Source organism: Theropithecus gelada, chromosome 14 (assembly GCF_003255815.1).
Source record: "Theropithecus gelada isolate Dixy chromosome 14, Tgel_1.0, whole genome shotgun sequence".
NCBI classification, from domain to species: domain Eukaryota; kingdom Metazoa; phylum Chordata; class Mammalia; order Primates; family Cercopithecidae; genus Theropithecus; species Theropithecus gelada.
Genome location: NC_037682.1, coordinates 38,321,357 through 38,347,517, shown reverse-complemented (window position 1 = coordinate 38,347,517; position 26,161 = coordinate 38,321,357). Strand labels below are relative to the sequence as shown.

Below are 26,161 nucleotides of genomic sequence, written 5' to 3'. Positions count from 1 at the left end.
AATCACACAGTGAGTAGAGTCAGGAGTTGCCGTCTCTGTGCCAACAATGCAATCAGAGCCTGGGCAGCCAATTGAAAAATGATCATGAGAGAAAAAAAAAAAAAAGAACATTATAGAAGCCTTTACAACTAAGAACAAGCTGGAAACCATCATTCTGAGCAAACTATCGCAAGGACAAGAAACCAAACACCGCATGTTCTCTCATAGGTGGGAATTGAACGATGAGAACACTTGGACACAGGGTGGGGAACATCACACACTGGAGCCTGTCATGCAGTGGGGGAAGGGGGGAGGGGTAACATTAGGAGATATACCTAATGTAAATGATGAGTTAATGGGTGCAGCACACCAAAATGGCACATGTATACATATGTAACAAACCTGCACGTTATGCACATGTACCCTAGAACTTAAAGTATAATAAAAAGTATTGTAAATACATCTGGATATGGAAGAAATATGAGACTTAGAATACAGCTTCAAGTAAGCAAAAGACATTAATATACTCTCCCAAACATATACAAGTTTGCCCACAGAATTGCATGCATTGGACCGTGTTGTTGAAGAGATTTCACTGTAGCGTATATTTTCTTCCAGTCACATTCTGAATTCATCTTCTACAGCATATTGTCAAATATTAAATCCATTTGCCCAGTCGTATGTTGAAGTCTTTGATTGAGGTATTCAACAAATGCCCCACAAGTAGAAAAAAGCCTGGAGAGCACTTCACTTGCTGAACAACAAATCAGCCAACAGAATTATCTGTTACTTTATGGAAGTAACTTGATTGCTTACATGCAGAAAAGATTCATATTGGAGATAGAAAAAGATAGCAAGGAAAGTGCCCTTGGGTCTCACTAGGTTTCATAGAACTGCCTCAAAGAATGAGAGACAATGTTTCACCTTCTGGATCACTCGTACCTTCGCTTTGAGACTCAGACAACACTAATTAATTTCAAGGTGAATCTGTAAGATTCAGACCAATGTTACAGTGTTGATTTGGGCACCATTTGATAATCATAAGAAGGCATCAGTTTATGTTATAAATGTTACCTATGTCCTCAAATTCATAGGTAACATTTATTCTGTCCCATTTCCAAAATTTTGAGTTAACCTCAGCCACCATCAGTTTGTTACACATCTTTTTCTTTTTCTTTTTTCTTTCCTTTTTTTTTTTTTTTTTTTTTTTGACAGAGTCTTGCTCTGTCACCCAGGCTGGAGTGGTGCAGTGGCAAGATGCACTGCAACCTCCACCTCCTGGGTTCCAGCAATTCTCCTGCCTCAGCCTCCTGAGTAACTGGGATTACAGGTGTGCACCACCATGCCTGGTTAAATTTTTTTTTTTTTTTTTTTTTTTGTATTTTTAGTAGATACAAGGTTTCGCCATGTTGTCCAGGCTGCTCTCGAATTCCTGACCTCAAGTGATCTGCCCACGTCAGCCTCCCAAAGTGCTGGGATTACAGGCATGAGCCACCGTGCCTGGCCTGTTACACATCTTTCTGAACATAGATATTCTAAACACTAACTTTTGGAGGTCTTAGAATAGGCTGAACTCTACTTTACATCATTATTCATTAATAAAGCTATTTGTTGCAATACATGCTTGACATAACTTTAGTCAACACTACAGAAATTCTCCTGCTTTGTGTTCAACAAGTGCTTGAAGGCATGCATATCTAAAACCAAATCGGCATTGTACATCACTGGGTGTTCTGCAGAGTAGAGTGAAAGTTAAAAATAACTGAGGACAGGGATAGCTCTTGGAAAGAAGTATAAAGAAAAAAACTTTCTGTCTTCTTTTTTGTTTGTTTCTTGGTTTTTTGTTTGTTTGTTTGTTTTGTTTTTGTTTTTTTAAGAGACAGGATCTCATTCTGTTGCCCAGGCTGGTCTTGAACTGCTGGCCTCAAGCTATCCTCTTGCCTCAGCTTCCCAAAATGTTAGGATTACAAGTACATGCCACTGCAAGTCGCTGTCTTTTGAGACTCCTCAACTTTCCCTCCTATACATTTTAATCGAATCCAAGATAGATGTTGCTCCCCTTTTCATGTGCTACTATCCTCTGCATGATTTGATACCTGCCTGTCTCTCCAACTTCATCTCCTCCCATTTGCACCTTCATCACTATGTGCATTCACAGTGGCCTGCCTGTTCCTCAGATGCACCAAGCTGATCCTCGACCCGAACATTTTTCCATTGCCCTTTTCCCTGCATGGAATGTTTTTATTCTCTCTCTAGCCCTGTTGTTCTCTCTACCTGGAATGTTTTTACCTTCTTTCAAAGGCTGACTTCCACATCATTCATGTCTCAGCTTGAGCATTTTCTTCATTTGAAAAAAAAGCTTTATCTGATCAACATAACTAATTTATTTTTATCAAATTTCTGTCCATCCTATTATATCACTAAAATTAACTTATCAATTAATTTCTGTATTCCTTAACAGAATAAAAGCTCCTTAAGAAACATCTTGAGAAATTTATAGTGAACTAGACATGCTCATTGAATAAGTGAGTAAATGAATATTATCAACAATTTAGTCTCTTCACTTTTACGTAATGATGAAGAGATCAGGTTTTAAAGTCAAAGTTCATTTGAATCCCAGCCTCTTTCATTATTAGCTTAGTAAACTTGGGCAAGTTACCTAACTTCTCTAAGCTTTAGTTTCATCATCTGTAAAGTAGAAATGATAGTATCATTGGGTTTTGTGAATATTAAATAAAGTACAGCATAAAACATTGACTGACATGTCTGCCCTGCAATAAATATTCAGTAAACATTGGGACAAAAGAATCCTTCCTTCACTCAAAGGATATTTGTATCTGAAAAGATTTCAAGAAGAGGCTAAATTTTACACAGATTATTCTGTGCCTGGCTACCATAAATGTACTTTGTTTAGGGAGAGAAGAAAGCTCATTAAGAAGAGAACTAGCACTCCTCACATTAAACTTTGAGGATAACATTACTGATGGAGAAGCAAGCAGGAACTATCTGTTCCAAGGTGAGAGATGGTCAGATTTTGCGAAGAGAAGGTCACTTGGCTAGTGAGTAGAAGGTCTTAACCAGTAGCATTTCCTGGATGAATTTACCACAATCAAATATTGGCCATGCAGGTCAAGAAAATATCAGTCTCCCAGAGCTGATAACACTTATTGAGACTGCCTCATAATGTCATATGAACAAAAGGCCATTTGTTGAGTTATAGTAAAAACCCGAACTTTCCAATGTCAAATACTTATACTAGCCTGAGCAGTCCATTCTTTTCTTCTAAGAAAAAAAAAAAAAAAAAAACACTTGAAAATCAGATTTTGTTGTAAAAATGGTTTTGGCAAGGGAAACGATTTGTAGGTCTCAGATGTTACTGGATACGTGCTGTAGAGACTAATACTTCCATCTGTACTGCCAAATCCTTGAGCTAGCACTGGAGCGATGCTATCAGCTTTCTTCCCCTAACTCTTGTTTGTCAATGTTTCTTCACTTTTCAACTAATACATTCCCTAGACATCTTAATATCATTTATCTTCCAATGGCTTGGGTCTTACTGGCTCAGCCAGGTGATAGGATATTCTCTAGGATGGAAGAAACTTTTCAGCCATGCAGTTACATGATAATTTTCTAGATAACTTTCTACATTTTCCACAATTGCGTTTTCAAAACGTCTTATTTTTTTCTTTTTCCTTTTATTTATTTATTTATTTTTTTTTTTTTTTGAGACAGGGTCTCACTCTGTTGCCCAGGCTGGAGTGAAGTGGTGCAATCTTGTCTCACTGCAACCTCCGCCTCCCAGATTCAAGCGCTTCTCCTGCCTCAGCCTCCTGAGTAGTTGGGATTACAGGTGCCCACCACCACGCCTAGCTAATTTTTTGTATTTTTAGTAGAGATGGGGTTTCACCATGTTGGCCAGGCTGGTCTCGAATTCCTGACCTCATGATTCGCCCACCTCGTTTTTAAAGTCTTATTATGCCTTAGTGTATTCCATGTTTACTATCTAAGTTTATGTGTTAACACATTGAAAATTGTGAACAACTGTAAGAATAATAAAGATTTGCAACTATTTTGACTGTTCAAAAATATTCCAGTTTTCTTCCTCCCAAGAGCACAGAAGGATTGCAGTCCCTATCTCCTTGAAGGGATGCATGGCCATTGACTTGCTAGACTAATGAAATGAGTGGAAATGATATGTGGCACTTGCAGGTGGCAGTCTTTAAATTCCAGGCATGATTGGCTGTGCTTGCTTTCTCTCTGCCACAGCATTAGGTGATGGTCCAGGCAGTAGAAGTGACATCGGTTGGATGTTTGTTCCCTCCAAATCTCACGTTAAAATGTGATCCCCAAATGTTGTAGGTGAGCCCTAGCGGGAAGTGCTTGGGTCATGGGAGCAGACCCCAGGGTGTTGGTACCATCCCTGCAGCAATGAGTGAGTTCTCGACCTATTAGTTCACATGAGAGCTGGTTATTTTAAAAAGCCTGGCATTTCCCTTTCTTCCTCTAGCACCATGTGACAAACCCACTCCCCCATCACCTTCTGCCATGAGTAAAAGCTTGCTGAGGCCTTCACCAAAAGTAGGTGCTGGTACTGTGCTTCTTGTAGAGTCTGTAGAACAATGAGTCACAATAGACCTCTTCTTTTTCATAAATTACCCAGCCTTGGGTATTCCTCTATAGCAACACCAAATGGACTAATACAAGAGGCTTCATCAATTTTAATCCCCAAGCTCATGGAGTAGATCCCCCAGGTGACTCATGATGAGCACGTCATGTATGTGAGAAATAACTCTCCTTTGTCTTAAGCCACTAAGATTTTGCAGTTATTTATTTACATACCATGACTTAACTCATTACAACTAATATAAAGATGCAAACTTCTAGGCTGTCCTCTGATTATATCCATTTTTGTTTTAGTTTAGAATTATCTCATGTTCATCACCTATAAAATAAGATTAGTGTGTAAGAAAGTGTGAAAGGGCTTCCAAGTTGCAAATTACTATATACTTCTAAATTTACCAATTATTTCCCTAGGCTCTGACTTTAAGTTGATGTCCATATTGACAAATCTATGTTTTCATTCAACAGCCTGTTCTGATGCATTTTCAATACATTTGTGATCTGATCACAGGACTCTCTTTTTGGGAGATCTTTTTGAGAAAGGACTCCTTTTTGTTGGTATAAAGGAAAACTGTAGACAAAACCTTTGCTAATTTTCCTAGGGATTTGAGCTTATAGAAACAGGAGTCAGCAAAAGTGACTTTTTGTTAGTAATTAGTAGGGTTAAAAAAAAAAAAAGCTATTTGTAGCACTATGAAGCAAAAAATTAAAAAAAAAAAAAAAAAAGAAAGTCTAGCTGCTGAGAAAATATTAAGGAGGGAGAAAATGGCTCATTTAAGGCATGTAACAACACTGAAATACTTTAGGAGAAAGAAAAAGTCCTCGCCAGAGTTAAAACATCTGTTATTATAAATTACTGAGAAAAGAGCAACGCTTATACTGTGTATAAATTACCAACCAATGGAATATATTCACGGGTGACAACTGTTTCAAATATAAATTATCACTCATCATTAAGCTTTATTCAATTACCCAAGCAAATGAGAGAGAAAATGCCACTGAATCTTGTACATGTCTTTATTTCTCATGTGTTCATCTTGAAAACTCAAGACATTCTTCACTGAGGGCAACATATGGAATGACTAAATCTCAAGTATTAATTCAAAGCCATTTTTCTCTCCACTATCCCAGGATACAAAATGCAGCTGAGAACAAAGTCAGAGTATAAAACACAGACTCTCTTCCCCTAGGCTCAGATAACAGACACGCAGCCAAATGGAATTTTACCAAACTTTCTAAAATGAGTAACACTGTGTGAGCACTGTTCCCTTGGGAACTTTATGAAAATGAGATATCTATCAGAAAGGTTTCTCCAAGAAAAAAAATTCCTTCAAAAATGGGCATTTGTCATGACCTAGAAAGAACTGTAGAAAATTGCAAACACCTAAGAATAGTTTAAACTAAAAAAAAAACTTGAATTTTCCCTAAATATGATAATAAAAAAAGAAATTAAAATTTATTGAATGTCTAGTACTCATTCTTTCAACAACATTTATTGGTTGTATATAAGATGCCAAGAACCATGCTAGATGCTTTCACATGAACTGTCTCATTTAGTCAAGAACTCTGTAAAATACATATTAATTTATAGATGAATGGCTTGCCTAAAGTCACACAACTAACAGACTCTTTTATGTGAGAAGTATTTAAGGGACTCTACTACATGCTGGCAATTTTTTTTTTATTATTTGAGATGGAGTTTCACCCTTGTTGCCCAGGCTGAGGTGCAATGGCACCATCTTGGCTCACTGCAACCTCCACTTCCCGGGTTCAAGCAATTCTCCTGCCTCAGCTCCCGAATAGCTGCGATTACAGGCGTGCACCACCACACCTGGATACTTTTGTATTTTTAGTAGAAACAGGGTTTCTCCATGTTGGTCAGGCTGGTCTTGAACTCTCAACCTCAGGTGATCCGCCCACCTCGGCCTCCCAAAGTGCTGGGATTACAGGCATGAGCCACCATCCCTGGCCCCATGCTGGTACTTTCCTGTGCACTAGAGCCCATCACTAACATTTGGGGGACCCAGGATGAGCATACAAATTGAGGTCCCTATATCAGATGTCTACATTTTTAAAATTATAAACGCTGGTGTGCGGGAGCCAGGTACAGGCCATAGGCCTCTCTTCCCAAATTCAAATTTATTAATGTTGTACTGGTAGCTTGAAATCAGCCATGGTGGGAATATTTAGACCATGGTAAAGGGCAGACACTACAAATTGTCTTTTTGTTTGTTGGTTTGTCTTTAGAGAGCCTCTTTTTAAGCATTTACAAGCACAGCACTTCTTACAACAACCTAACCTTTGAATAAAATATGTTATACTCCTTAATTTTTAAAAAGATACCTTCATAGTTACATGGAAGGCCAAGTTTGAATTTAGTCCCAGATTCCTACTTGTTCCACACCAGAATTTGGCAGAGGAGAGTGAGCCATTCCCCAGAACTATGCCCCCTCACCTGCAGGATGAGGCCCTAGCCCTCTCCACTTCTCATCACATCCCAAGTTTCATCACGCACTGGGAAGGAGTTCATGTGAACCCCTGTGGACGCTCCAGCACACACATCAAAGCTTTGTCTATCTGTACACCACACACACATAGAACGAGCTGCCCTAGATCACCTCTCTGGGCCTAGGGGCATATACACCAGGGGTACAGAACAACCTCAGTCGACTGGATGAAGGGAGAGAATACTCACAGATTCTGCAAGCAGACACAAGTCTTTAAAGGTCTGAAATTTCAGCATTATCTAGAAAAGAAGGACGGTGTAGGCTCTGGGTAAGTCCCTTTTTCTTACCAATAAATTACCCCTTAGAGAGTGGTGCAGATGGAAGAGGGCTCAGACAGAGCCTTCTAAAACACAGGGCTCAGGATACAGGCCTCTATTGCCTGATCTAAGAATGCTACTAAATACAGAAGTTTCAAAGCCCTCATGGAACTCCTGTTCCACTAAGGTAAGTTATAAAATCATCAAAGTATTTTAAAGATCTAATTGTTTATACTAACACCCCTTTTTAGCTCAAGTAAAATATTAGTAATTACTATTTATTGGCAGCATACTATTTACTCAGAGCTTACCAAGTTCTTGGAGACTGAATGACTAAAAATTCAGGGCCTAGGTGTTAATTTTAGTAAGCAAAACAATTAGTGATATTTATTTATCACAAAATAATTGTCATTGGAAGGACTCAGAGCAGCTTCTCATTCCATGAAAAAAGTGCTCCTTCTACCTGCCCAGCTGAATCGTTTTGCAAATTGTGGATTAGTTTTGCTCCCCGATCATGGCACATGTCACCATGGGTAATAAGAGCACTTTCATTATTTACCTAAGAATTTAGAAATATACCTTCATAATAACCTGGAAGGCAAAGTGTCAGCAACACTGGCTGTGATACCAATGCTGCCTCTTACATGTTTTGCAACCATCTGTAGTTCATGAAACACTATGGTCTCATTTTCTCCATCTGAAATCTAGAATATTAACATTGTTCACTACTTCTAGGATAGTACATTTAGAGGCTGTATGTGAAGGCAAGCTGAAGCCTGTAAAAAGTTAACATAGAGAAAAGAGAGTCCTCAGAGAAATGCTTTCTTTTTTCTTTTTCTTTTTTTTTTTCAGTCTTAAAGAGGCTTTCACAGCCAGGTGAACCAGCTGCCACCAAGGGACCAAGATGACTGGTGCACTCCCAACAGATCTTCGGAGGGAAGGCACCAAGAGTGGACGGAGGGAAGACACAGAAGCTGGATTGAAGTGGGAGGAAGCTGGGAACCGTGCATGGGGCTATCATGCACCAGGACTCATTCCTGGCCCCCAGAAACCTCGAGGGAATGGGTAAGTTGAACCAGTGAGGAGAAACCCACTCTTGCCATAGGCCTCTGGAATCACAGTGGGCGGAGACCCCTCAAACACCACAGACACTTGAGTTGGCAGGCAGAGCTGCTTAGAGAAGTGATAGGAGCAGCATATCAGTGGAAGCAGGGCCTACAGGGTTTGGCATGGGAGCGTCTGTAGCAGAACACAGCCAGGGAACCCCATCTTCCTAGGCGCAATTTGCTCCCATAGGAGACTTTAGCTCTAGGGGAATTGTCTCGGACCTGAACTCTGCAGCAATGTCTTGCCCATAAGACTGTGTCAGTAAGACCTAAGCACCTATTGGACTGATGGCCTCTCCCAGGGCCAAACCTAGCCATACCTGCTTGCAGGGCAGCTAGAGGTTGCTCTGGGGGCTGCATCATAGCTCCTGCACGGGCTGATGGCGCCGGGCCCTCACTGCCGTGCACCAACCTGCCTGCTCCCTCCCCATGCTGCAGCTTACCCTGGGCCCACAGCAACTCCGATATGACTTTGCTGGCACATATGTACCTGGGCAGGTTTTGCCTTCCTTGTCCCACACGTTTACGTATGCACCCTGCCTGTCACTGATGGGGTGCGAGTGCACTCTGCTTACCCTCCTGGACCATCATTGTAGTAGAGCCTTGGCAGGCACAAAGCCAGCCAGCCCCATCCCCACCATTGCCTAGCCCTGGTGCCAACACTACCAAGGGAGTGAAACTATGCACAGAGAACAGCAGACCCTCCCCAACCCCGAGTGACTACTCCTGCCTGTGGCACACAGAAAACACACAGTCTTGCACCTACAAGCACCCCACCTACATGCTAACCCCATCACCAGTGCCACCACAGGCACAGTTGCCAGGAGCACCACCCACCACCACCACCACCATGAGCCATGCTGCCTTCACGACTGTGGTGAATGCCTGCATGGAGGGAGGCCTGGGCACAACTAAGGAGTATGTACCCACTGTGCTGCTGCCACTGCAAATGAGAATGGATCCTGCTGCTACTGCAGGATGGCTGCTGCCACTTTGGCTGACACCACCCTTTTTGCAGACAAACTCCCCTTTTTGCAGACAAAATAATACTATATCTAGAAAACTTCACAGTCTCAGCCCAAAAGCTCCTTAAGCTGATAAACAACTTCAGCAAAATCTCAGGATAAAAATAATTGGTGTACCAAAATCACTAGCATCAACAATAGTTAAGCTGAGAGTCAAATCAGAAACTCGATTCTATTCACAATTGCCACAAAAAGAAAAAAATACCTATGAATACAGCTAAAAGATACCTGCAAGGAGAACTACAAAACATTGCTCAAAGAAATCAGAGATGAAACAAATGAAAAAAAAAGTTCCATGCTCATGAATAAAAACAATAAATGTCATTAAGATGGCCATAATGTCCAAAGCAATTTATATATTCAATGCTGTGCCTATCAAACTACTAATGACATTCTTCACAGAAGTACAAAAAATATTTTAAAATTCATATGAACCAAAAAAGAGCCCTAATAGCCACGAATATCCTAAGCAAGAAGAATTGAGGAGAAGGAACTCCCTCTTCTCCAAAGCTGGAGGCATCATGCTACCCCCAACTTTAAACTATACTGTGGGGCAGCAGTAACCAAAACAGCATGGTACCAGTACAAAAACAGACTAATAGACTGGTGGAACAGAATAAAAACCCAGAATAAAGTGGCACACCTACAACTAGCTGATCTTCAACAAAGCTGACAAAAATAAGCAATAGGAAAAGGACTCCTTATTCAATAAATGGTGCTGGGATAACTAGCTAGTCATAAGCAGAAGATTGAAAATGGATGCCTTCTTTATACCATATACAAAAATTAACTCACAATTAAAGACAAAAATGTAAAACTCAAGACTATAAAATCCCTGGAAGATAACCTAGGCAATACCATTCCGAACACAGGAATGGGCAAAGATTTCATGATGAAGATGCCAAAAGCAGTTACAGCAAAAGCGAAAATTACAAATGAGATCTAATTAAACTAAAAAGCTTCTGGACAGCAATAGAAACTATTGACAGAGTAAACAGACAACCTATAAAAATGAAAGAAAATATTTGCAAATTATGCATCTGGCAAAGGTCTAATATCCAGCTTTCATACGGAAACTTAAGCAAATTTATAAGAAAAAACAAACTACATTAAAAAGTAGGCAGAGGACATGAACACTTTTCATAAGAAGACATACATGCAGCCAACAAGCATATGAAAAAAAGCTCAACATCACTGATCATTAGAGAAATGCAAATCAAAATCACAAAGAGATACCATTTCAGATCCAGTCAGAATGGCTACAGTTAAAAAGTTTAAAAAAAAAAAAAAAAAAGACGCTGGTGAGGTTACAGAGAAAATGCTTATATACTGTTGATGGGAGTGTAAATTAGTTCAACCATAGTGCAAAACAGTTTGGTGATTCCTTAAAGACCTAAAAGCAGAACTGCCATTCAACCCAGCAATATCACTACTGAGTATATACCCAAAGGAATAATTCTATCATAAAGACAAATGCAAGCATATGTTCATTGCAGCACTATTCACAATAGCAAAGACATGGAATCAACCAAAGTGCCCATCAATGGTAGACTGGATAAAGAAAATGTGATACATATACATCACGGGATACTATGCAGCCATAAAAAAGGATGAGATCATATCCTTTGCAGCGACATGGATGGAGCTGGAGGCCATTATCCTTAGCAAACTAATACAGGAATAGAAAACCAAATATTGCATGTTCTCACTTATAAATGAGGGTTAAAAGATGAGAACACATGGACACATAGAAAAGAATAACAGGCACTGCATCCTATTGCAAGGTAGAGAATGGGAGGAGAGAGGTGATCAGGAAAAATAACTAATGGGTATTAGGTCTAATACCTGAGTAACAGAATAATCTGTAGAACAAACCCCCATGACATGAGTTTACTTATATAACAAAGCTGCATCTGTAACCCTGAACTTAAGGTTAAAAAAATTAATTAAGGTATAGTTGGCAGGTAAAAATTATATATATTTATGGTGTACAACTTGATGTTTTAATGTATTATATACTATGAAATCATGAAATCAAACTAATTAACATGCCCATCACCTCATATACTTATTATTTTATGTTGTAAGGACATTTACTATTTAGTCTCTTAGCCATTTTCAAGTATATAAGATATTATTATTAACTGTAGTACAGTAGATTGCCTGAACTTATTAATCCTATCTGACTAAATTTTTGTACGCTTGGCCATCATCTCGCCACTCCCCTGTCCCCACTCTCACCCCCTGACAACCACCATACTACTCTATGCTTCTATGAGTTTGACTTTTTTAGTTGCCACGTGTGAGTGAAATCATGCAGTGCTCATATTTCTGTGCCTGGCTGAATTCACTTGGTACATGTCCTGCAAGCTCATCCGTGTTGTCACAAATTATAATTCTTTTCCAAGACTGAATAGAATTCCATTACATGCACACACACACACATACAGACGCACACACACAACATATTTTCTTTATCCATTCATCTATTGATGAGCCCAGGTTAATTTCCTTTATTGATTATTGTGAACAATGCTATAATGACATTGGTCTAGGCAATGGTTTTTTGTATATGACCCCAAACACAGGCAAAAAAAGCACAAATAAATGAGGTGGCATTAAAAAAAAAAGCTTTTGCACAAACAAAGCAACAGTCAACAGGGTGAAAAGATAATCTATGGAATGGGAAAAAATATTTGTAAACTATCCATCTGACAAGGAGTATCCAAAATATATAAGAAACACTCAACAGCAAACAACTCAAAAGAAAAAAAAATCTGATAAAAAATAAACAAAGGATCTGAATAGACATTTCTCAAAAGACATGCAAATGTCCAACAGATATATGAAAACAATGCTCAAATCACTACTCATCATGGAAATGTAAATTATTTTTTTTTTTTTTTATTTTTTTATTTTTTTATTTTTTTTATTTTTTATTTTTTTTTTTTTTGGAAATGTAAATTAAAACTCAAACTACAATGAGAAACTACCTTACACTGTTGGAATGGCTTCATCAAAAAGACAACAGATGAGTATTGAAGAGAATGTAGAGAAAAAGGAATCCTTGTACACTAATATGGTTTGACTCTGTGTCCCCACTCAAATCTCATCTTGGATTGTAATCCCCATAATCCCCACATGTCCAGGGAAGGATCTGGTGGGGGGTGATGGATCATGGGAGAGGTTTCCTCCATACTGTTCTTGTCATAGTGAGTGAGTTCTCACAAGATGTGATGGTTTTACAAGGGGCTCTTCTCCCTTCATTCATTTGCTCTCTCTTGCCTGCCACCATGTAAGATATGCCTTTGCTTCTCTCTTGCCTTCTGCCATGATTGTAAGTTTCCTGAGGCCTCCCTAGACATGCAGAACGATGAGTCAGTAAACTTGATAAATTACCCAGTCTCAGGTATGTCTTTATAGCAGTGTGAGAATAGATTAATACATACACTGTTGCTGGAAATGTAAACTGGTACAACCATTATGGAAAACAGTATGGTGGTTCCTCAGAAAATTAAAAATAGAACTATCATATGATTCTGCAATCCCACCTCTGGATACATATCCAGAGGATATAAAATAAGCATGTCCAAGAGATGGCTGCACTCCCATGTTCACTTAAGAAGCTTCTTACAGTGGAAAGCAGCGTTTTGATTATTTGCCTATTTGTGAGAATTGATTCTTTATGTGCAAGTCTGTAAACTTTATTAACAGATTTACTTGTTGGTTTATTTGTTGTTTGTTTTATTTAATCATTCCATTAGAAAACACATATATTCGGCACATTCTTGTCAGCAACTTTCTTAAAGCTGAAACAGAATTTACCTAATTTATTCCAGTAATTGTTACTAAAGTACAAAGTGTAAAGGAAAAATTAATTGTGTGTATTTCTGTGATGTCATGAATTATTAAAATATAATTATCTGCTTTTGGCAAACCTATAACTTCAGTTACTGTGGGTTTAAGATGCTGGTCACATTTATGACGGCACCCGACATATACACACCCTCCCCTCATACATGGAAAACAAAACCTGCTGTTGTTTTCACTGGATAGTGTGTGTCAATAATTTGACCTGGAGACTGGGGGGAAGAAAGGAGGAAAGTGGAAAAGAGGTTCCTTTCTTCAGATTCAGGGAAACAGTTTAAATTTTATTGTTAAAAGATCTGACAAAGCATCATTTAGGGAGGGGATTCTGCCATTCTGGAAGGGGAGATTTCCCATAAAGGAGGCCACCAGAGAGTTGGGCTGCATTTTCTTTCTCTGTGGTTACCTCTTATTCTTTTTTCATTGAGTCTCACTCACAGCCCTGTAAATCCTTCGGGCAAGAAGCAACAAGTTGCAGGCTTCTTCTACATCTGCCTAGGAAGCGGGTGTTAGGTGGGAGGAGGGCAGAGGACTCATGCATCTCTCACCTGGACCTTAATTTCCACCTGCAGACTTTCTTTTAATGTAATCTAGACTCTGTTAGGACCTAGCACCTGAGACCAGTCCAACAATTGCTCCCCCTGCACTGGGCACTCTCCAAGAGTATGCCTGGCAGTCAGGCTCTGAATCCTGGCATGCTGCCTATTCTGGCCTTTCCCTTTTGTTGCCCTAAGGGCTGTGTGTTGTGAATCAAATCACTGGGCAACGAAGTACCTTCAAAAGAACCCCAAGCTCTCTGGCAATTACTGTGTATTCCAGCCAAAACTGCAGAGAAAGGAGGGCATCAAGCTTAGGGGGCCAATCCCCGTCTTTCTACCAGTCCCTTATAACAACTCAAGCTCCCTTTAAAGAGGCTCATATTGGAATACTCTGTTGACAAGTAGATACCACTTCACCTCTGCTAGGGTGAGTGCTGGTAGCTCCTCCCTGTTAAATGCACATCTCAATGCCTCTGCCCTAAGTGAGTTGTGCAATAAATGAGCTGTCACACTGAACAGGTGGGAAAGAAGTGAACTGCTTGTTCACTTGCTGCCATTGCCACTGCTGGTCCAGAAATAGAAGATAAGACAGGTGAGAACTGCTTTTCCTTCTATCAAGAAAGATTCGAAACTGAGGCAATACTTTGCATTGAGTTCTGGGGTTTTGTGGTTTTGGGAACCAGCAGTAGTCAAAGTATTTTCTCTTGGTAACTCCTTAGGCCATAAAGGCTCTTTTCTTTTTTAAATAAAACAAAACAGCACAAAAAAACAAAGACAAAAATACCTTCAAGCTCCCTTCAGTAGTTGCTACACCTTCAGATTGAGACATCCTTCCTTATTTGCAAACCTCAGCTGTGTCCAGGGGCAGGGCCACAGTGAAACTGCCAGGAGCAAAAAGGCTTCCAAGAAAAAGTACCACATCAGACTGGAAACTGGGGACAGATCAATCCTGGGATATGACGGGCATCAGAAGGCTCCCTCTCCAAAGGACTTAAGAACCAAAGCTGACAGTTTCTTTACTTGGTAAGTTTTGTGTGGTTTGCTGTGTAAAGCATATCTGAGAACAGGTATTATTCAGCTCAACTTCCTTTACTCCTTATTGGGAGGGTTTGTGAATTCAAGTCTGTGGACTGAGGTGGTGGGGAGCCTCCAATTAGAACTCTAGTCACATGTAGCTCACAGCCATGTGGGCTGTGCTGGGGATGGTCGATCAAGCATTTGGAATAGACTTGGTTTTTGGAATGCAGTGGATCTGATTGCTTCTTGGCAGCTTCTCTTTCCCAATTACGTTTGGCTTAGTCTGATAGTCAAATTACTTTGCAATCCCTAAGCTGATCCAGAAAGTATACAGAGGAGACAGAGAGAACGCTGTCTAAAAAGAGACTGGGGATGGGGGAAGGAGGATTCTGGTTGGATTTTCACAATGTTCCCTGAATAATCCACAACCCATCCCAAAGAATGGTGACTACATGTGATACCCTGGCTCTTTGTTAACATGCCTCTTTAAAATGTTGGCCAATTAAAGCCATTGTGCACATTTTCAATTGTTTTGTTCCCTTAATGAAACTCAAGAATGTATATTACAGGTATGGATTTGATTAAAAATGTAAGGTTTCTCATAGTGAATGTATGTTCTGGTTCAAATAATTTAGGAGTTTCCTAAAATCTAAACCCAGTACTTTCCATTACATCAGAAAACAAAACCTTGATAATTTGAGTTCCAATCCAAACATGGTGATTCCACTGAAGTGAAGCTAATGTTTTCCTTTGTATAATTTACAAATGAATTGTTTGCATGAAATTTAATGCAAGCAGAATTGTGAACCTATTTTAGAGAATGGACTGGTTTTTCTAATGGCGTTATTTTTGTTGTTATAGTTGCTGAGATAGGGTCTTGGTCTGTCATCCAGGCTGGAATGTAATGATGCAATCACAGCTAACTGTAACCTCAAACTCTTGGGTTCAAGCGATCCTCCTGTCTTAACCTCCCAAGTAACTCAGAGTACAGATATGCATCACCATGCCTGCCTAATTTTTTTTTTTTTTTTTTTTTTGGTAGATGTGGGGGAGTCTCATCATGTTGTCCAGGCCGGTCTCAAATTCCTGTTCTCAAACAATCCTTCTGCTCCAGCCTCCCTAAGTGCTGGGATTATAGGCCACTGCACCTGGCCTCTAATCGCTTTATAGAATTCATTATTCACATGAGAATATATTCACAAATTGTTAAGTATCTCAGCCACCTATTAAACCAAGTTTAAAAATAATTATAACAACCATTTTACAATTTTAAAAAGACTTCAAGTTGAAGAGCCTTAGATAGCAGGTATCTTGAGTAGAGTATGTATGTATTTAAATGATGTTAAAGAGAGGCACTACAAATATTGTCTGGTCAAATTCCATCTTACCAAGTAAAAATTAATTGATTTTATTATTTAAAGGTTGAAAAATAGAATAATAACAATATAGTTAAACCTCCATGGTGTAATGTCTAGAAAACTTCTTGCCCTCTCTCTCCAAAGCTGAAATGTCAAATGGTGAGGTTAATTAACACACAACAATCTTGAAGGTTAGCTACTAATTTTTTTAAAATTATACTTTAAGAGCTGGGGTACCTGTGCGGAATGTGCATGTTTGTTACATAGGTATACACATGCCGTGGTGGTTTGCTGCACCTATCAACCCGTCATCTACATTAGGCATTTCTCCTAATGCTATCCCTCCGTGCTCCCCCTACTCCATGACAGGCCCCGGTGTGTTATGTTCCCCTCTTTGTGCCCATGTGTTCTCATTGTTCAACTCCCATTTATGAGTGAGAGCATGTGGTATTTGGTTTTCTGTTCTTGTGATAGTTTGCTGAGAATGATGGTTTCCAGTGTCATCCATGTCCCTGCAAAGGACATGAATTCATCCTTTTTTATGGCTGCATAGTATTCCATAGGGTATATGTGCCACATTTTCTTTATCCAGTCTATCACTGATGAGCATTTGGGTCGGTTCCAAGTCTTTGCTGTTGTGAACAGTGCTGCAATAAACATACGTGTGCATCTGTCTTTATAGTAGATTGATTTACAATCCTTTGGGTATATACCCAGTAATGGGATGGCTTGGTCAAATGATATTTCTGGTTCTAGATCCTAGAGGAATTGCCACACTGTCTTCCACAATGCTTGAACTCATTTACACTCCCACCAACAGTGTAAAAGTGTTCCTATTTCTCCACATCCTCTCCAGCATCTATTGTTTCTTGAGTTTTTAATGATCACCATTCCTGGCATGAGATGGTATATCATTGTGGTTTTGATTTGCATTTCTCTAACGACCAGTGATGATGAGCTTTTTTTCATATATATGTTGGCTGCATAAACGTCTTCTTTTGAAAAGTGTCTGTTCATATCCTTTGCCCACTTTTTGATGGCATTGTTTATTTCTTGTAAATTTGTTGAAGTTCTTTGTAGATTCTGGATATTAGCCCTTTGTCAGATGGATAGATGGCAAAAATTTTCTCCCATTCTGTAGGCTGCCTGTTCACTCTAATTATAGTTTCTTTTGCTGTGCAGAAGCTCTTTAGTTTAATTAGATCCCATTTGTCAATTTTGACTTTTGTTGCCATTGCTTTTGGCGTTTTAGTCATGAAGTCTTGGTCCATGCCTATGTCCTGAATGATATTGCCTAGGTTTACTTCTAGGGTTTTTATGGTTTTAGGTCTTGCATTTAAGTCTTTAATCCATCTTTAGTTAATTTTTGGATAAGGTGTAAGGAATGGATCCAGTTTCAGCTTTCTGCATATGGCTGCATATGGAATATGTGCCACAATAGCAAAGACTTGGAACCAAATGTCCATCAATGACAGGCTGGATTAAGAAAATGTGGCACATGTACACCATACACTATGCAGCCATAAAAAAGGATGAGTTCATGTCCTCTGTAGGGATACTGATGCAGCTATAAACTATCATTCTCAGCAAACTATCACAAGAACAGAAAATCAAACACCACATGTTCTCACTCATAGGTGGGAATTGAACGAAGAGAACAACTGGACACAGGAAGGGGAACATCACACACTGGGGCCTGTCGTGGGGTGGGGGTACGGGGGAGGGATAGCACTAGGAGATACACCTAATGTAAATGATGAGTTAATGGGTGCAGCACACCAACATGGCACATGTATACATATGTAACAAACCTGCATGTACATGTATCCTAGAACTTAAAGTATAATAAATAAATAAATAAATAAATAAATAAGAAAAATAAGTATAAAATAAGAAAATTTGTTTTACAGGTGTTATTTAGTTTGCCAAAGAAATCTCACTGATAAAAATTCATCCTGTATAGCTAGGAGCATCTACATTTTTCTTTACTTCAGAGAAACACAGTAGCTTATCATCTAACTAAATTGCCATGGTGCTTCAACTGAGCTCAATTCTAACAAGCCAAGATGGTTAAATTACAAAAACAGATTTCAACAAATCATGTTAACATACAAGCTATAATTTTCAGAAAGTATTTGCTTTTAAATACTGATGATCTGTGATTTTTTTTATTTTTTTTAATTTTCATCACATTTGTCCCAGTAGGCCTTTAAATAATCCAGAGAAAGTTAAAGTGGAAACTTATTTTCCCATTTTGCCCTGCTTTTGTTTTGATGACCTTTCACATTTATCATAAATTTAAGAAACGGATTGTGAAGAGAAGGAATGATCCACCAAGTTTCTACAGAGATACCTAAGTAATTTAACATGAGCAACACCGAAGTCTTTCTAGTTCTTCCACATTCTCCCATGTGCCTTGGGCACCCTCCAATCAGACACTAACCTGACATCACCTCTCTTGGAACACCTTTCTCAGGACATCCATTTGGCAAAATGGGTTGGAGATAATGTTCTCAGGTTCCCCTAATGATTGGAAATGTGCTTCTTCCTCTCTCATTCAAACCTAGTAGAAGAAAAAAATAAAAGATGGAAAGCTCAAAAGAGCAGTCTGAAATGTAATTGATGTTTCTTGGCACAGATGTCTATAGGAGTGGTCAGTCACTTCAATAGGTGGTGTGACATGGGCACAACACCATCTTTAAGCAGAGGAACAATGTTCCTCATGGTAGAAAATGAATCCCTGGACTGAGTATTCATTAAGTATTAGTGTTTCACATTTCAAGTTATATCAAAATACTTTCAGCCAAAAAATTTTCAAACACATGAATGAATATATTTTTTTAAATGCATTGAGTTTAATATATATATAAGCACACAAATAACTTCATAAAAATAAATAAGAATAATTTTTAAATGGTCTTACTCCTACAAGAACTTAAGATAAATCATCTGTGTGCTGGTATTTCCTAGCCTCTTTCTACTTCTGTTTTTTGGGTAATTACAGTAGATTTTTTTTCTTTGGCTTGAAATGAGGATTCAATGAGTTATTATATAAAAGAACTCCAAACACTGAGTAGCATAAAGAAAGCATTCAAAAAATGTAAACTATCATTACTTTTTACTACTACTGCTACCTCTACTACTATTACTACTCTTGTAATCTTACTGTCAATACAATTAAAACTAATAATCTTTTTTCACTTTATGTTGTTATTTTTCCTGTTTTATAGAGGTAAATTGACAAATAAAAGTTGTAAACATAATGGTCAATGTGATGCTTATGTATATATTGTGAAATAATTCCCACAATCAAACTAATTAATATATTCATAACTTTACATAGTTATCGTTGTATGTTGGGGGGCAAGAATGCTTGAGATTACCCTTTCAGCAAATTTCGAGTACACAAGACAGTATTATTAACTATAGTCACTATGTTGTACATTGGATCTCCAGAACTTATTTATCCTGAATAAGTAGTATGCTTTGACCAACATATCCCCATTTCTCCCATCTCCCAGCCCCTGGCACCCACTGTTCTGCTCATGACTTCTATGAGTTTGGCAATTTTAGATTCCTGTATAAGTGAGATCATATTGCACTTGTCTTTCTGTGCCTGACTTATTTCACTTAGCATAATGCCCTTCGAGTTGATCTGTGTTACCAAAAATGACAGAATTTTCCTTCCCTTTTAGGGCTGAATAATATTCAGCAGTGTGTGTGTGTATGTGTGTGGTGTGTGTGTGTGTGTGTGTGTGTGTGTGTGCGTGTAGACAGATGATAGATAGATAGATAGATAGATAGATAGATAGATAGATAGATATGGGTTTAGATATATACCACATTTTTAATCCACTCATCTATCAATGGACATTTAGTTGTTTCCATATTTTGGCTGTTCTGAATAATGCTGCTATGAACATGAGAATGCAAATATCTCATTGACATACTAATTTCATTTCCTTTGCCTATATGGCCAGTAATGATACTGCTGGAATGGTAATTCTATATGTTATTTGGGGGGAAACCTCCATACTGTTTTCTTTTTTTTCACTTTGAAAAATATATATTTACAGGAACAATTCCCCATTCTCTGGGACTCTTTAGGGGAAAAAAAGGTCCACTTTGGGGAAGTAAAACAAACAGTAGAGATGAGTGTAGCACCGTCCCCCAAATCACCAACTCCCAGGTCCGGAGGCCTGGGCTGGGCCAGCGCTAACAGGTGAGCCCAGGAGTCTTTTGAACCCACTCTCTCTTGCCTAGAATAGAGACAGGACAGGCTTTATGTCCCCCATTCCTCCCTCCCAACTCCAGGGACATTGAAAGGGTCTTTTGTACCCTCCCGTAGGAAATTGGGGGGCTGGGAGGGAGGGAACTGAAAATACACGTTTGGTATCAAAAATAAACACTTGGAGGAGGGAGGCGGCAGGAAGATTCCCCCCCAAATCCCTTCCTTCCCACCCACCCCACCAAATATAGGAAGAGATGACTCCCTCTCCCCTATTGAAAAGCCCCATTTAAAAATAGATTATACTATCAAAATGGCAGCGGGGGAGAGACAGGGAGACCTGGAGTACTGGGTGAAGGGGCCCCCCAGATGGGGACCACCCCCCAAAAAAACCCTCCATTGGGAGGAAACAGGCAGGACCCCAGGGAGGTTGGCAGACAAAGGAATGGCTTTTCAGGGGAAAGAAGAACAAAAGTGACATTCCTCCCTGGCCAAAGTTGGTTGAAAAAGGATAAGCTGTCTGAGAGAAAGGCTGGGGAGGTGGAAATTTCTATTCCAAGGGTGTGATTCTTCCTTGGCCAAGACTCCCAACCCATTAAACGGTACAAATTCTTCCTGGACCCCTGAGTATGGCCAGGAATAATAAAACAAACTAACTCTTCTACTCACATCTGAAAATGGAGACAAGGCTCCCTCATCTCCCCAAGGGCAGGCTGAGAAATAAAGAAAGAAACCTCGTTCTCAAGCCAGACCCCGATTGTCTTGTCTTGGGGAAAAAAAGTGGGGAGGTGGGGGAGACGTCCTAACCACCCTAAAAGGTTAGGTCAGGCTCCTCCCAGTGGCCTTCAAAAAATAAATAAATAAACTGTCCCTACCATTGATGTAGGAGACGTGTAAGGGCGACCACTCGGGGACTGACAGAAAACAGAGAAGTTGTGGAAGCTGTGTGTTTTCTGTGGAGGAGATAATGAGAATTACTCCTGAGAGTAATTCTTCTCAAGGATCCCCACCCCACCACAATCACAGAATGAGTCTTTCAGTTGAACTATGTTTCTCCTTGAGATGGCTGGCTGGAGAAAGCATGGATGGAGTGACCCCAGAAGGCGGGGGGGTGGTAGTCATGGCTTCTGGGGCCCTGGGGAGAGCACCACAGGGGTCGAGAGGCCGTCCACGCTGATGGAAAGGATATGTACCTGGGCGCTGCCACTGGTAGGAAACTGGAAGGAGAGCTTGGCCGGGCTACGGGGCGCAATGGGACTCAGGGTGCTCCAGAAGTGAATGCTGGGAGGCAGCGAGCTGGGTGTTAGCAGCACTGGGGTCAATGTATGCATAGGAAGTAGGGACGGAGTTAGCGCCGGCCCAGGCACCTGGAGGCCGGAGCCAGTTCCCGATCCTGGGGTCCGTTCGAGTCCTGGCCCACCTAGCAGGCTCGGGCTGAGTGGAAGCTCTAGGTCCTGGGGCTTCCGGCCCTTCTGCGGCTTGGAGATCTCAGGGCTGGAAGCCGCGGGGCCGCCCGCCTGCTTTGCGGTGTCCATAACGACCGCCGGCAGCCGGGCTGGCACGCCCTCCTGTGGAGGGACTTCTGGCTCGGCCTTAGTAGTTTCCGGCACAAACCCTCTCTCCCCGGCAACTTCCAACTCTTCCTTGGGCCCTTCCACTTTCACTTCCGGGGGCAAAGCCCGGCCCAAACCTGGCTCCACATTCAGCTCTTCCGATTTCAGGTTTGGGGCCTCGGGCGGGGTCAGGATGATCTGCAGAGGCAAGCCGGCCTCCTCAGCCTCCAGGCGGGCCTCCAAGGGGCTTGGACTGGTGCTCCTGCTCCCCGAGGGGGGCGCTGCTGCTCCTGCAGGAGCTGCGTTAGGGAGGATCACAGCCGGCCGAGGATGAGGGGGTGACTGTGGCTGCAGAGACTGGATGGTGAAGGTGGAATAGAGGCCCGAGCCCAAGTACTCGTTCCGGCGGCTATGTGCCAAACCGCTCGGGCCTGCCCTTCCTACATCCTTGGGTGTGCCTGGCTTTCCAGAGGCAGTGTCCCCTGGGGCGGCATGTACAGCAGCAAGGGCCGCATTTGGCATGACGGAGGTAACAGACACCTCTGACTGGGGCGCGCAGTCCTCAGTGGAGCACCCTGCGACCTCAGGATGGGACACAAACTTGTAGACGGACTTCTGGCCGCTCACTTTGCGGATAATGTTCTTGTCATAGTAGTACCGCAAGGCCCGGCTGAGCTTGTCGTAATTCATGTTGGTCTTGTTCTTGCGTAGCCCCCACAGCCGGGCCACCTCCTCTGCATCCACCAGCTTGAATTCACCACCATCCCGTGAAGTCCAGGAGATGATGTGGCCATTGCCTTGCTGTCTGAGCAGCTGCAGCAAAAACTGCCACAGAGTCACAGATGGGTCCATCACTGGGGGAGTGCTCACGCCATCCCAGGGGTACCTGTGTGTAGCGTGGCGGTGGCGTTGGCAATGTTGGCAGCTCCGGGGGGCTGGGGCTCCATACGCGGCCCCACCGCCCCCCAGGCCTGGGTTCCGAGGAGGCAGTGGCGGTGGTGGTGGTGGTGGCGGTGGCGGCGGCGCAGACCTAGAAGTCCCATACTGTTTTCTATAATGGCTAAAATAATTTACATTCCCATTAACGGTGTACAGGGGTTTTCTTTTCTCCATATTCTCACCAAGACGTATCTTTTGTCTTTTTGATAACAGTCATTGTAACAGGTGTGAGATGATATCTCATGAGGTGGTTTTGGTTTGCATTTACCTGATGATAATTGATAGCATTTTTATATACTTGCTGGCCATTTATATGTCTTCTTTAGATAAATATCTATTCCTTTACCTATTTTTAAAATTTTTATTTTATTGTTTTAGAGGTAGAGGCTTTCTGTGTTGGCCAGGTTGGCCTCAAACTCCTAATTTCAAGCAGTCCTCCTACCTCAACCCCTCAAGTAGCTGGGATTACAGGCATGTACCACTGCACCCAGCTGCCCATTTTTTAATTGAGTAGTTTGTTTTCTTGCTATTGAGTTGTTTGAATTCCTCATATATTTTGGAGATTAACCCCTTATCAGATGTATGGGCCCTGCTGTGGCTTACAGAAGAGTCAGCATGGTTCCATTTGAAAGTGACTTTAGCTTATTGAATGATATAGGATGATTGCTTAACTTACTTGATTAAAATAAGTAAAAACATAGGTGGTCCTCAGATGTATGCTTTACAAATATTTTTTTCTCATTTTTTAGGCTGTCTCCTTACTCACTTTATTATTTCCTTTGCTGTGCAGGGATTTAATTCAATACCATCTTATTTGTTTATTTTTGCTTTTGCTGCCTGTTCATTTGGGTTCCTATCCAAAAAAATCCATGCCCAGACAAATGTCATGGAGTTTTCCCATATGTTTTCTTCTAATAGTTTTAAAGTTTCATATTTTATGTTTAAGTCTGTAATCCATTTTGAGTTGATTTTTATGTATGATGTGAGATGAGGGTCCAGTTTTATACTTCTTCATCTGAATATTTAGTAACACTCCACCATTTGTTGAAGAGACTATCTTTTCCCCATTTAGTGTTCTTGGGATCTTTGTGACAGATTAATTGACCTTAAATGCACAAATTTGTTTCTAGGCTATTACTTTCTATTGATTTATATGTATTTTTTATTCCAATACCATGCTGTTTTGATTATTATAGTTTTGTAGGCTATTTTGGGATCTGATAATGTGATAGTTCCAACTCTGTTTTTCCTTCTCAAGACTGCTTTGGCCACTCAGATTTTTTGTGGTTCTATACATATTTTAGAGTGCTTTTAAAAATTTATTTGATAAATGTCATTGGAGTTTTGATAGTAATTGCACTGAATCTGTAGATGACTTTGGTAGTATGGATATTTTACTGATATTAATAATTCAAATCCAAGAACACAGAGTATTGTTCCACTTACCTGTGTCTCATTTAATTTTTTTTTGTCATTGTCTTATAGTTTTCAGTGTATGGATCTTTTACTCCTTGGCTAAATGTAATCCTAAGTATTTTTAGTGATCCTAGAAATTGAATTGTTTTATTGATACCTTTTTCAGAATGTTAGTTGTTATTATACCTAAACCCTATGAATATTTGTATGTTGATTTTGTATCCTGCAACTTTACTAAATTTATTAGTTCTAAAAAATTTTTTCTGTAGTCTTTAGGGTTTTCTGTGTATAAGATCATGTCATCAGAAAACAAGGACAATTTTACTTCTACCTTTCAGATTTGGATGCCTTTCATTTCTTCTTCTTGCCTAATTGTTCTGGCTAGGACTTCCAGTACTATAATATTAGAAGTGGTTAGAGTGGGCATTCTTGTCTTGTTCCCAAACTTAGAGGAAAAGTTTTCAACTTTTCATCAGTGAATATGATGTTAGCTGTGGGCTTGGCACAGATGGCATTTATTATGTTGAGATACATTCCCTCTATACATCGTTGTTGATAATTATTATCATAAAAGGATGTTGAATTTTATCAAATGCTGCTTCTGCATCTATTGAAATGACCACCTAATTTTTATCCTGAATTCTGCTAATTGTTGTGTCATATTTACTGATTTGTGTGTGTCGAACCATCTTTGCATCCCAGAGATAAATCCCACTTGATTATACTGTATTTTCCTTTTAATGTGTATTGAATTCTTTTTGCTAGTATTTTGTTAAAGATTTTGCATCTATGTTCACCAGGAATATTGGTCTGTAATATTCTGTTCTTTCAGTGTTCCAGTCTGCCTTTGGTTTGAGGGTATTGCTGGCCTCATAAAATGAGTTTGGAAGTATTACCTCTCTGTCAATTTTTGGGGAAAGTTTAAGTAGAATTTATGTTCATTCTTCTTTAATGTTTGGTGGAATTCACTGGTGAAGCCATCAGGTCCTGGAGTTTCCATGGTTGGAAAGTTTTTGATTACTGACTTAATCTTCATACTTATTGTTCTGTTCAGATTTTCTATTCATGATTCAGTCCTGGTAGGTTGTACATTTCTAAGAATGAATTCATTTCTTCTAGATTATTCAATCATTGGCATATAACTGTTCATAGTAGTCTCTTACAAGCTTTTGTATTTCTGTGGCATCAGCTGTAATGTCTCCTCTTTCATTTCTGATTTTGAGTCTTCTCTCTTTGTTTCTTAGGTTAGTTAATGGTTTGTCAATTCTACCTTTCAAAAAAGTTTTAATTTTTTCTTATCTCTATTTCATTTATTTCTCCTCTAATCTTTTTTATTTCCTTCCTTCTGATAACTTAGGGATTAGTGTGTTCTTCTTTTATCTAGTTCCTTGAAGTGTAAAGCTAGATTGCTTATTTAAGATCTTTTTTTATATTTTATGAAGGCATTTATCACTATTAACTTCCCTCTTCAAACTACTTTTACTGCATCTCAAAAGTGTTACGATGTGTGCTATTTTTGTTTGTCTCAAAATATTTTTAATTTCTCTTTTGATTTTTTCCTTGACCCATTGGTTGTTCAGGAGTTTGTTGTTTTGTGAAAACTGAAAATTCACAGTTTTTCAGTTTTTCCCCGGTATTAATTTGAAGACAAAGTCATTATCTTTCATAAAATGATATTTCATATAATAGCCAAGAGAATAATAAAACTTTTTGTGAGAACATAAACTGCAGGCAATTTAAAGTATATCTT

At 39.9% G+C, this 26,161-nt stretch overlaps 2 protein-coding genes across 3 annotated transcripts in view; one reads left to right on the top strand and one right to left on the bottom strand.

Annotated features, from left to right (window-relative positions):
* The first annotated feature begins 14,189 nt into the window (after positions 1-14,189).
* The window catches only part of BBOX1 (gamma-butyrobetaine hydroxylase 1), a 92,030-nt gene continuing 80,058 nt past the window's right edge, over positions 14,190-26,161 (top strand). Inside the window, exons 1-2 of the mRNA XM_025358175.1 lie at positions 14,190-14,492; positions 14,660-14,923. The gene's annotated coding sequence lies outside the window, so the exon portion shown is untranslated. The remainder of the gene's footprint in view (positions 14,493-14,659; positions 14,924-26,161) is intronic.
* On the bottom strand, positions 21,622-23,086 carry LOC112607111 (ETS domain-containing protein Elk-1-like). Of its 2 annotated transcripts, XM_025358177.1 has the most exons (2): positions 22,639-23,086; positions 21,726-21,760 (listed from the first exon to the last, which is right to left on the bottom strand). In XM_025358177.1, the coding sequence occupies exons 1-2, from the start codon at positions 22,906-22,908 to the stop codon at positions 21,743-21,745; spliced, it is 288 nt and encodes a 95-aa protein (XP_025213962.1). In that variant the 5' UTR covers positions 22,909-23,086; the 3' UTR covers positions 21,726-21,742. The 2 variants fall into 2 exon arrangements, with proteins under 2 accessions (XP_025213961.1, XP_025213962.1); XM_025358176.1 differs by having other exon boundaries at positions 21,622-23,060.